Source organism: Alnus glutinosa, chromosome 14 (assembly GCF_958979055.1).
Source record: "Alnus glutinosa chromosome 14, dhAlnGlut1.1, whole genome shotgun sequence".
Classification (NCBI taxonomy): Eukaryota; Viridiplantae; Streptophyta; class Magnoliopsida; order Fagales; family Betulaceae; genus Alnus; species Alnus glutinosa.
In genome coordinates this window covers 22,920,875-22,932,233 of record NC_084899.1, presented here as the reverse complement: position 1 = coordinate 22,932,233, position 11,359 = coordinate 22,920,875, and the positions used below count along the sequence as shown (strand labels likewise).

At 34.3% G+C, this 11,359-nt stretch overlaps 1 protein-coding gene across 1 annotated transcript; it reads left to right on the top strand.

Annotated features, from left to right (window-relative positions):
- The first annotated feature begins 3,289 nt into the window (after positions 1-3,289).
- On the top strand, positions 3,290-4,467 carry LOC133856831 (transcription factor MYB114-like). The gene is made up of 3 exons (XM_062291871.1): positions 3,290-3,497; positions 3,678-3,807; positions 4,143-4,467. The coding sequence occupies exons 1-3, from the start codon at positions 3,362-3,364 to the stop codon at positions 4,465-4,467; spliced, it is 591 nt and encodes a 196-aa protein (XP_062147855.1). The 5' UTR covers positions 3,290-3,361.
- The last annotated feature ends 6,892 nt before the right edge of the window (positions 4,468-11,359 follow it).

Sequence of the window (11,359 nt, the reverse complement as noted above, 5' to 3'; positions counted from 1 at the left end):
AAGAAGAGAAAAAAAAATACATGCACGAAGAAGGTGTGTTAATGCAATGTGCAGCAAAGTTGTGGATGGAAGAGTTGAACCTTATGCAGCGGTTGCGGGGATTACTCCGAGGCTGCACACACTACTCGCCGTCTACTTTTCGAGAACTGTTCACCTTTTTCTCCAACAGAAAGTGTTCTGAGATATTCAACTTCTTCTTTTAATGGGTATTTTCAGAAGACATATGATTCTGTTAATACCCATCTAGTCCTACGTGGCGCTCTTTCTAATTTTTATTTTGATTTTTGAAAAATTTAAAACGCATTGGATGTATAGAAAGTGTGTTGGGGTGTAGTAAAATTGTATCTCTTTAAAGAAAGGCTTTTTTGTCTGAACAGAAGTTTTTTTATAGGGCTCTGCACGGGTAGGGCTTTCTTTCTCGAACATAAAAACTTTTCTTACTATTATCTTTGTCTTCTCATCTTTGGGTACGTAGGAAAAAACAGAAAATTCAAATTCGGGTGCTGATACGTAAAAGCTTTAAGGTTCATTAATGTGGCCCAAGCTTTTTGCTTTCTACCCAAAAAAGAAAGAAAGTAAAAGCATTAATAAATAATTTAAAATACTCAAAACTACTTTCACCTCCAAAATCTCCTTCTCATATATAGTTCATTTTTTGCTTTTCTTTTTTAATTTTCTTATGTTAGGGATTGCTTAGAGGGGTCATGGTCAGTCTTATATGATAAATTAAGGGAACAAAACTTGCATTGAAATTAAAAATGCAGTCGTTAAAGTAATGGTATTAGGCCCTATACCATTGGTGTTTAGTCTATCCTGCCCCAACAGGGTTAATTATTTACCTATTTCTCATGGTTTTAGTGCCTCATTCCAACACAAGATCTATCTTCCAATAACACATTAAATAATTACTTATCTAAAAAATTTAAGTAATTAACAATAAAATAATATCTAGCCAAAAATTAACAATAAAATAAATAGAATATAAAAGATTAAAACTAAAGTAAAGAAATATCTTACAATGCTATAGAATCACGCAATAGCGTTATTCTTAAAAGTTAGTTTGTGCCTCTCAAAATATTTAACTCGATGCGATTGGATCTCTTGACACGTAACTTCTTAAAATTAATTAGAATATAGCATTTATCTTCGTTAAAGACGCACCGGCAAATATGAAAGTCAAATGAACAACCTTTAATCTGCATAATGAAAAGTCACTGAGAAAAACACTAGAAAGAGAAGACAGTACTAGGTGAACTTTGCAATTAGTTCATATATATGCGGCTAGAAGTAAAGTTCACAAAATCTGTATATGAAACAAAAAAAAAAAAAAAATATATATATATATATATATATATATATATATATATATATATATATATATATATATATATATATATATATATATATATATATATATATATATAAGGATATAATATAATCTCTACTCTCTAGTGCACTTTGGCCATCCCCTCCCCCCCCCCCCCCCCTTTTACGTGTGAATGTAATTTCTTTTTGGTGAATCTCTTTCTCTCTTGGGTTGGTTTTCTTTCCTTTTGGTGTTAAAAAGTAAATCAATGGTTTGTTAAAGCAAATCAATGGTCTGTTAAAAAAAAAATTAACGACCCAATTAAAGGTAAAATCCGTAAAATTAGGTTAAAGCTGATTTTATTTTTTTATTTTTCATAAAACTCATGATCACATGTGTTAATGTGAAACATGAAAAACTTTTAAAACAATTTTTAAAAACCAGCTGAAGATTGTTTGTAACATGACAACATCAACTGTAGAGATTTTTCAAAAATATATATTCCAAAGCAAAATAATAAACACGCACTATTCAGTTGTCAACTTCTATAATTTTTTTTTTTTAATTTAACTTTTTAATTATAAAATAACTAAAGATATGTATAACTCCCCATGTGCTAGAGCTATGACCTTTTCTGCTATTCAATTCTTTGAATAAAGTATATATTAATTACTTATAATTATGCTACCATTGTCTACAAATTATAATGGTACCATTATAATTATGGTACGTAATTATATAATGGTTTGTAGATACCAATTATTGTCAACCAATTGTATAATTATTATGGTTTACATAGATATAAACCTAATAATAATTACCACAATTAATATATATGTACAATTAGAATTTATAAATTGTATAGAGTCTAAAGTGTAATATTATGTACATAATTATTGTACGAGAATAGAGCGTAGCATTAATTTGTAATGCCCAGTTATAATATTATTGTAAGGCCCTTTACCAATTGTATAATTATTATGGATTACCCTGCTTAATTGTATAGGATTAGGTACTCTGGTACAATTGTGTATATCGATCATTGGTTATCAATATTGTTGTGTCTTCGTAAGGGTTTATGATACATGGTATTAAAGTCAATGGTACGTGACGATTAATGAACGTCCTAGAGCGAAGGGCAAAGGGCAGGGGTAAAGGGGGGACCTCCCCCCCCCCCCCCCCCCAAGCCCCAATTTTATTATTTTTTTTTTTAAAAAAAAAAGGAAAAAATTAAAATTTTACCTCTTAATTTTTTTTTTAATTTTTTTAGTTTTACCCCCTTCAATTTTTATTTTTATTTTTTTCAATTTGACCTCTCAATTTTTACAAGCCTAGATCTGCCACTGGCAAAGGGTCATATTGGTGTTATTTGATAAATGTTTGTACAGAACAGAGTACTGAGTTGTTAATTTTAGAATTAGTAAAAAATGATGATGGGATATAAAGTAAAAAAAATTTGTATAGAAAAGCGAAAAAATTTTGTATTGCAGTAAATTTTTTTATTTGAATAGAAATTATAAATTATTGATATAATATAAAAAGTGAAAAAAGTAAGAATGTTTTGATATTGATTGTTATTAAAAATTATGAGAAAGTAATAAAAAAAAAAAGTAGATAAATAGTTAAAAGAACTACTATGATCTGTTGGTACTTTGCCAAACAACAACGTTGCTTGTTTTTTTTTTTTTTTAATTGAAAGTAACAACGCCAACGTTGTTGAGGGAAAGTTTACGAGAGAATCATTGTACCAACTATTTTCATAGGTCTGCCTGTCTGAGGATAGATCTTGTTGTTGTTGAGGTTCCCTAGTTTTCTTTCCCTCCCCGCAGGGTCCCTAGCCGGGAAGGGCAGCTCATAGCTGGATTGACTTACGAACTCATGACGTACGTGACTCTTCAACAATGCCCAAACCTTCATGTTTATAAATTCTCACTTCTCTCTCCGTCTAGGGCTCTCTCCAACGGCAAGACCACTCTCTCACTCACTCTCTCTCTCTCTCTCTCTCTCTCTCTGTCTGTCTGTCTCTCTCTCTCTCTCTCTCTCTCTCTCTCTTAAATGGCTCCAAAAAATGATGGATCAGCCAAGAAAGTAATGAACAAAGGAGCATGGACAGCAGAGGAAGATCAAAAACTGTCTCAGTGCATTGAAATCCACGGTGCAAAGAGGTGGACAACAATTGCACTAAATGCAGGTTAATTTACCACGTATCATTAGATTAAACCAATATATATTATCAGTCGAGACTCGAGAAGAAGTATTAATATGGCAGAGAAACCTTCCGGTATATGATGATCAACTCTATACATATATAGTATTAAATTTGATGGGAGGCCTAAAGGGTTCTCTTCTTTTTTTTTTCTTTTTTTTGCAGGTTTGAATCGATGCGGGAAGAGTTGCAGATTGAGATGGTTGAATTATCTGAGACCCGATATCAAACGAGGCAACATATCAGATGCAGAAGAGGACTTGATACTTCGGCTTCATAAGCTACTAGGGAACAGGTTAGTGTGTCAAAGTGTATCAAATATATCTATATTTTCCCGGATAACCAGATCGAGTATCTGCCCTAACTAGATTCCAGGAATACTGTGCAAAACGCTCTCTAGATGGTTTGAGTAAAGCTACGTATGGCTTTCGTGGCCTCAATAAATTATTTAAACTCAAGAGGGTCAAACCTTAAACTTACTACTTCATGATCAGACACCGGGACCGAGTGATGCCTTACTACTTAGGGTCTAAAAGAAAAAAGAAAAAAGAAAAATGTTATTGCATGCATGCTCTAAGGTTATCCAAGAGAAGCAAATTAATCAAACAAATTACATGTTTATATATATAGGTGGTCTTTAATTGCTGGGAGACTTCCAGGACGGACCGATAACGAGATAAAGAACTACTGGAATTCTTATATGAGCAAGAAAACAAATCAAAAGGAGAAAACACCAGAGGCTTCAACACAAGATGATCAGGTAATTATGCCTCAAAAAACCTACTGCAGCGTCGATCATGTGGACGTGGAGGGTGCTAAAGAAAGCGGGAATTTTGAAGGACACTTTGATGTGAACGAGTTATTTGACTTTACCGCTGAAGGATCGTATGGTTTAAACTGGGTGAACAAATTTCTTGAACTTGATGAGGAACCTTGGCTCAAAGAGAATTGGTGAGCATTGTGTAATTAATATATATATGCCAATAATAATTGTTTAATTTCTCATTCAAAACCGACTACATTGTGTAATGAGTAATACCACACACACTCTCACTTCTTTACACCCATTTTCTAATGACTTTTAAAACTACCATTGAATTAAAATTCAATAAAGATTCATATTAAAGCCAATATAATAGTGGTTTTAAAAGTCACCTAAGGGGGTGGAGAAATTGGTGTAGAGAAATGAGTGTAAAGAAGTGAGAGTGTGTGTAGCATTACTCTTGTGTAATTAATGAAAGCCGGTGTACGTGATTCGATCTTCTGTCAAAAATTTACACAATGCTTCGTTTGGGTATGCGATTTTTTGAAAAATTGCGAATATTGAAAGAAATTGTTTTTTGAAATTATGTTTGGATGATTTATAAAACTTGAGACAAAATTAAAAAAGTTGGATAAAATCTGAATAGAATTTAATATTTAAACAACAAAATTTGAAAAATATTTTTTTAAAAAAATCTCTCTCACCCAAACATGCCATTAATGTATTTGAAGTGTACGTACATTCGAATGTTTTTGTAACTTATTCAGTTATTTGTCTAATTTATCATGATAATTTCTTGAATTAATTGCTAATTTCTTATCGAATTTCTTTAGTATTTCTTAACAATTATATGGCTGTTCTATAGTATCAGTGATTTTAACAATTAATTAATTCTATTATTGTTTCTTGTTTTGTTCGCATTTTTATAGATTTTACACGTGAGGTCAAATAACGTTCTGTGGAAAAACTTTCCTCGCTCTCGTTTTTCCTTGTTATAGAGAAGGCAACCAAGACCCATAGTAGCCAACTTCCTCTTGCTTCAGCCAACTCACGGAGGAGGGGAAGGACCTCATCTCTTCCCACCTCTCCTTCTCTTCTTTCTTTTATGTCTTTTATTGCTTTAGTTATTGTTTGGCTAGAGGTTTCTCTGGTTCTCTTCACATTTGATGAGGTTTTAATTTGTTATTTCTTAGTTTATTTTTCTCTTCTAGCAGTAAAACGTAGGAGGTATAGCCTTCATTTTTTTTTTTTTTTTTTTTTTTTTTGTATCTTCTTTTCTTTTGGTTCTAGTCGGACAGCACTTGCCTGATTGTGTCTTGTTGTGTATATATAGTATATCCTCACTTTTGTTCTTTCTTCTCAACAGCAGGTCTCGTCCCCTTACAAAATTTTTCCTCTTTTCTTTTCTGGCCATGATAGCCGTAGCATCACGGGATTTAGGCCCCGTCTGATTTTCGGAATAGACCCCTGAAATGGAATGACTATTCCTATGGAATAACCATTCTTTTGTTTGGTAGAGGTCTATTCCATGGAATAGCTGTTCTCATTGGAATAGCTATTCCCTTACGAAGAGGAATATCTATTCCTCTTATTTTTTAGAAGAATAACTATTCATTGGGGTAAAGAATACAATTTTCAAAAAAAAAAAAAAATCATTTTTTATTTTCTTTCAAATCTTTTGTTTAAAAAAAAAAGAAAAAAGAAAAACTAAACCCCAAAGTGGTTGGTAGACCCCCCATTGGGGTGGTCAGCTAGCCACTATTGAGGGCTAGGCACAGGCCACTCCCAGTTCTCGTCGGGGGTGGCTGGCCACCCCTAGAGTACATCAAGGGGGGGTGGCGGCTAGGCCACCCCCGATTCTCATCAAGGCCAGGGTGGCCTCTCATCAAGGGTGGCCTCCGGTTCAACGGTGGGTGGCCGGCCACCCCAATGGGTGGTCAGCCACCCACTAATTTATTTCAATTTTTTTTTTTTTAGTTTTTTTTTTTTTTAAAAAAAAAAAAATGTATGATTTTTTTAGTAATTTTCTTTGAATTCCGATTAAAATGTATGAGTTATTACCAAATAAAAGAATAGGAATAGTCATTCCATTCTGCCACCTTCTATTCTCAGGAATAACTATTCATTTTCCTAATGGAATGGCCATTCTACGAACCAAACGAGGCCTCAATTGTTGTTTTCTTCTCTCCTTTTGTCTCTTCACGTCTATGTAGCTTAGTATACAGGATGTTGTTTCTTTCCCTTTTCCTTTTCGTTTCAATTACTGCAAACCATCAACATTATTGAATCTTTGTTTTATTTTCACTCTTGCTGCGACCGAACTGATGCTAATCGTATCATGAGCTTATTTTCTTCTTCTTTTCTATGAGTAACTTTAACACGGATGAGTCAAGCTTTTCGCTATTATAAAGCAAAGCTATCAATTTCCGTTCAGAGGGTGATGAGAAGGGTCATAAACTTTTCTTTTGATAATTTCCTATTGTATTTCTTTTATGGAGTTTCTTTATCAACCAATAACATTTCAGTATTTTATAATATCTATTTTCTTGATTTTGACTTGAACGATTAATATTCTTTTAAGAACATTTTTCATAGTGAACTAATATCATATTTTTATGATTATGATATAAGAGTTTCATGAAACTCAAAACATACACTCTCAATTATTGTTTTATAATTTTCTAATAACAATAAAACACCTATAATCATGATATTGGTAGAGATTGGAAAGCCGAGATGTGTTAGGTCTGATTCTATTTAGGATGTGTATTCTAGCCTAAGGCTGACATAGTTAAGTTTTATCGATTCAGGTTTCTGATAGTTTAGATCAGTCTTTGAGTAGCAGTGTCGAGGTAAGGGATCATCTACCCCTTCCATAATTATTTTATGTCATATTATTTTATCCATTGATTTTAGCATATTTATGAGTAATTGTTCTCGTTATGTATTTCAAATTTATATTGATGCATCAATGATTGTTTTAAAATAGTTTTGAGATGAAAGTTGTTTGTAGAAATGATATTCTTGAAATCAGTGGTTTTAAGAAAAGCTTTAGTTATAATGGACTTTTTAATTGTAGTAAATTGCTTATTTGGTTCCCGAGACGGGAAGTTACTACTTTTTAAAATTAATGAAAAGAGGAGTGTAAAAACACTCTTACACTTTGCCTCAAGAGTTACCTAGCATACTGAAAGTCGTAAAAATAATTTATGAGAAGGAGAATGATTTTTATAAATGAGGCACGTGTGTGAAGGAGACTATTATTTTGGCCCCAGAGATATTGACAAAGATTCACAGAGGATTAAGCTCGGTACCATTGCTTGAGATGGAAGTGCACCTGCTGAAGGACGTTGATAAGGCGGTAATCCGTCTCTAGGTCATGCTAAGTGTACTTTAATTAATTAGCTGACGGGGCAGGCCTGCGGCCACAATTACCTGTCATGGTCACAGTAAAAACCGCACAACCCTAAGTACACAGGGCGTAATAGTGTGCATGGACCCTAAATATGAGAAGTTTTATTTATCAACCAGTAATTCTATGCTTTACGCAAAATGCTGAACTTACATTTTGTATTATGGAAATTTTAGATCTCAACTGTGTTTTAATAATCGTTTTGAAGAAAATGAATTTAACTCAACCGTTTTATGGTTGAGGGTTACCTTACTGAGCAATTCTCTCATCCTTATTTTGTTTTGTTTTCAGGTTATGAGCAGAGTAACCTAGGCAGCCGAAATGGGATATAGGCTAGCGTTAGGATATTGCATTTCATTTTATTTTATCAAGTGCACCGGCACAATAAATTTAGTTTTACTTTGGATTTTCAGTTATTGTATCGAACATAATTATTCTTTTCGAATTACTCGTTTCCGCATTTATTAAAGTTTTGAGTTTAAAATTATTTTTCTGGCAATTTATTTAATTCAGCATATTAACTAAGTTATCTAGCAGACCTTATGAATCTTTGTAACTTTGTATAAGAAAATGGACGAACCTAACCCTAGTGGTTTGGGGGCGTTACAGTGTTGGTGGCCGATTTTGTCAAAGTTCTTAGATTTGATTTTTTAAAAGCTAGATATACGTTCCTCCGATGGTCCCTACCTCCCACGCGCCTTTCCACCGTACCCACCTGTGTTCTAGCTATCGAACGCCACTGGCCGCGTCTTCTTCCACCTTCCATGCGCTGGAATGCGTCTCTCACGCATCAGCGCCGGGTTTCTAGTCCTCCACTACTCCACCAGTTGCTGGAGTTGCTATTTTTGGGGCTTTTTTTGCTGTTTATTTACTTTTGTTTTTGTTTTTAGGTTACTTGGGTTATTGTTTCCTTTTAGGGGAGACTACTGTATTTGGATTTGTGTTGGTACCTTTCTTTCCTGGAGTTCTATTTTTGGACTCTAACAGTGCTTTCACTGCTTCAACCATCTTTTGGGGGTTGTTGCTATTTCCAAGTGAGGGTGTAGATAGGCTTGTCCTAATTAGGGGTGTAAATCTGAACCGGTTATAACCGGCCGTTTTGGTACCCAATTATTTATAACTGGGTACCCGGAGCTGGAGCTGGAGCCGGGTATTGATTTTCAAAAACCCCGGTTATAACCGGGTAACCAGCTCTGAGTCTATTAATTTATTTTTTTTAAAAAAACCCCTTATTCTTTTACCCTAATGCTGCAAGGCCTAACAGGGGGTCCTTTTCGTCTTTTTCACACTTTTGTTTTGCCCTAAATCCTAATTTCTATTTCTCATATTCTCTTCACGCTGCCTGCCTTCATTGAAGTTCACTCTTCTCTCTTCACGCCCCTGACTTGCCGCCCCTACCTACTAGGTAATCAGCCTTCTTCTTCTTCTTCTTCTTCTTCTTAGTTCTTCTCTACGATTTTTTATTTTTTATTTTTGATCACTGATCTTTGATCTTTTGATTCTTTTCTCACCCTTACTGAGTACTGAACCCTCTTTCTCTGTTTCTCTATAGATTTGGTGATTTTTGAAGCAGAATGAGCAAATCACGGTTAGATATGTTGTTCTTCTTTAGTTTTTGTTATGAACTAATTTAACTTTTGGTACTGTTTTAGCTTTCCTTTTGGATGCTAGGGTTTTTTTTTTTTTGGGTTTTGAGAAGTGGGTTTTGGTGAAACTGAGAGAAGGATCAATGGGTTGTGTTTGATTCTTTAAGAAAGGCTTTTTTGTTCGAACAGAAATTCTTCTGTAGAGCTCTGCATGGGTAGCAGCTTTCCAGGGGCGGAGCCAGCCCCCCCAAGTTGGGGGGGCCAAAATAAGAAAAAATAACAAAATTTGAGATAAAATTTTAATTTTTTTAATTTTTTTTGGGGAGAACCTTGGGGCTTGGGGGGGGGAGGCCCCCCCAAGCCCTTTAGTGGCTCCGCCACTACAGCTTTCCTTATTGAACATAAAAACTTTTCTTACTATTATCCTTGTCCTCTCTTCTTTGGGTACGTTGGAAAGAACAGAAAATTCAAATTCTGGGGTTAGAGTACTCCCAATGGCCTATGCATATCTCAATCTAGAATAGCTAATCAAAATCCATTTTATCTAGTTTAACTAATGAGTTTTAAAATGCACCATACATTCGATTATCTATTCTTAACTCTATATTATTTTTTATTTTATTTTTTCATTATAGTATTTTTTTTCACGTGGGTCCCGCTTGATAACTCCACTACTTCACACACTTTCCCTTAGATCTCCACTATAAAGTAAAGGAAAAAAAAAAAAAAAAAAAAAAAAAAAGTGAGGAAAAATGTGGAGTCATGGAGGAAAAAAGAAAATAAAAAAATATAGATAAGTAAATAATATAACTCTACTTGCAGTGACGGAGGAAGGAAGGGCCGGTAGGGCCATCCCCCCCCCCCCGGGATTTGCGGATTCCATTTTTGGGGATATGGGGTTGTTGGGTTCTGTTTGGGGGTAGAGGGAAGGGAATGTGTGAAGGTTTTGGATTAGAAGTGATGCTGGGAGCAGAAATGCCACTGGGTTTGGGGGTAATTTACGGAAAGGTGCCACTTGACTCGTAACTCGCTTGCCTGTAAGAGCATGCTACTTTAACCAAAATAGTCAAATTTAACTATTTTTACATTTTTTATTTTTTTTCTCTCGAGCAGAATAGGCTTTATAACTTTTTTTTTTCCTAACAGGGAATAGCTAATGTTGGTTATTACTGTTCACACAAGTCAATTTTTTTATTTATTAATATTTTCTCTCCCCTGTCTCCCTCTTCGTCCCTTTGTCCCTCTCCAGCGCTCTCTCTCTCCTTCCTCCAACCAAACAAAACAAACTTTCAAAATCAACAACAATGGCAACAACGAAAGTGCGGATAGGATTTTCAAGAGGACATAACTCTGGAGCTATCGCAAGAGGTAGTCACAAGTCAGGGACCGGATGAGAACGGTGGTGGCGGCTATCGAGGATGCTACAGGGATCACCGTTTGGGTGGAGGGGAGTTGGAGTTTTTGGAGGAACATGGTTTTTTTTTTTTTTTTTTTTTTTTTTTTTTTTTTTTTTTTTTTTTTTGTTTGGTCATGATTTTCTTGCAACGATTTTGGAAAATGGGATGGTGGCCGGTGGGTTTTGTAGTCGATCAGTCTGAGCAAGAAGAACTATGGTCTAGTCATGGTGGCTGGTAGCCTGTGTAGAGGAAGATGTCGTTATTTTCTATTCTGTTGTGGGTTCTTCTTCTTCTTTCATTTGGGGTCTTCTTCATCATGTGAGCTCTGTTGCAATAGAGGTTGGAGATGGAGACGGAAGAGAGAATGGAAGAAAATAAAAAAAGAATTAAAAAAAATGAAAAATAATATTTAAATAAAATGAAGAGTAGAATAGAGCGTATTGTTAGAGTGTTTTCAAGAAAGTGGGTAGCTAAAATAAATATTGGTACTATTTGAATAGCTATTTTAACTTCAACTGCTGGTGTAACACCCCGTATTTTAAGATATTAAATAAAATATGATATTAAAATTTAATAATAAGACAAAAGAATAAATATAAATATTTATAAAAATAAATATTTATTTATTAACGAGCCATTATAGTTTTAGTTTAATAAAAGTTCAAACGGACCTTAAACTTTGAAATTAC

Bases quoted from the DNA above. Each gene is read 5' to 3' on its own strand.
- LOC133856831 (XM_062291871.1), top strand. From the start codon at position 3,362: ATGGCTCCAAAAAATGATGGATCAGCCAAGAAAGTAATGAACAAAGGA. The intron at 3,498-3,677 runs GTTAATTTACCA...TTTTTTTTGCAG, and splicing joins AACAATTGCACTAAATGCAG to GTTTGAATCGATGCGGGAAG. The intron at 3,808-4,142 runs GTTAGTGTGTCA...TTATATATATAG, and splicing joins CATAAGCTACTAGGGAACAG to GTGGTCTTTAATTGCTGGGA.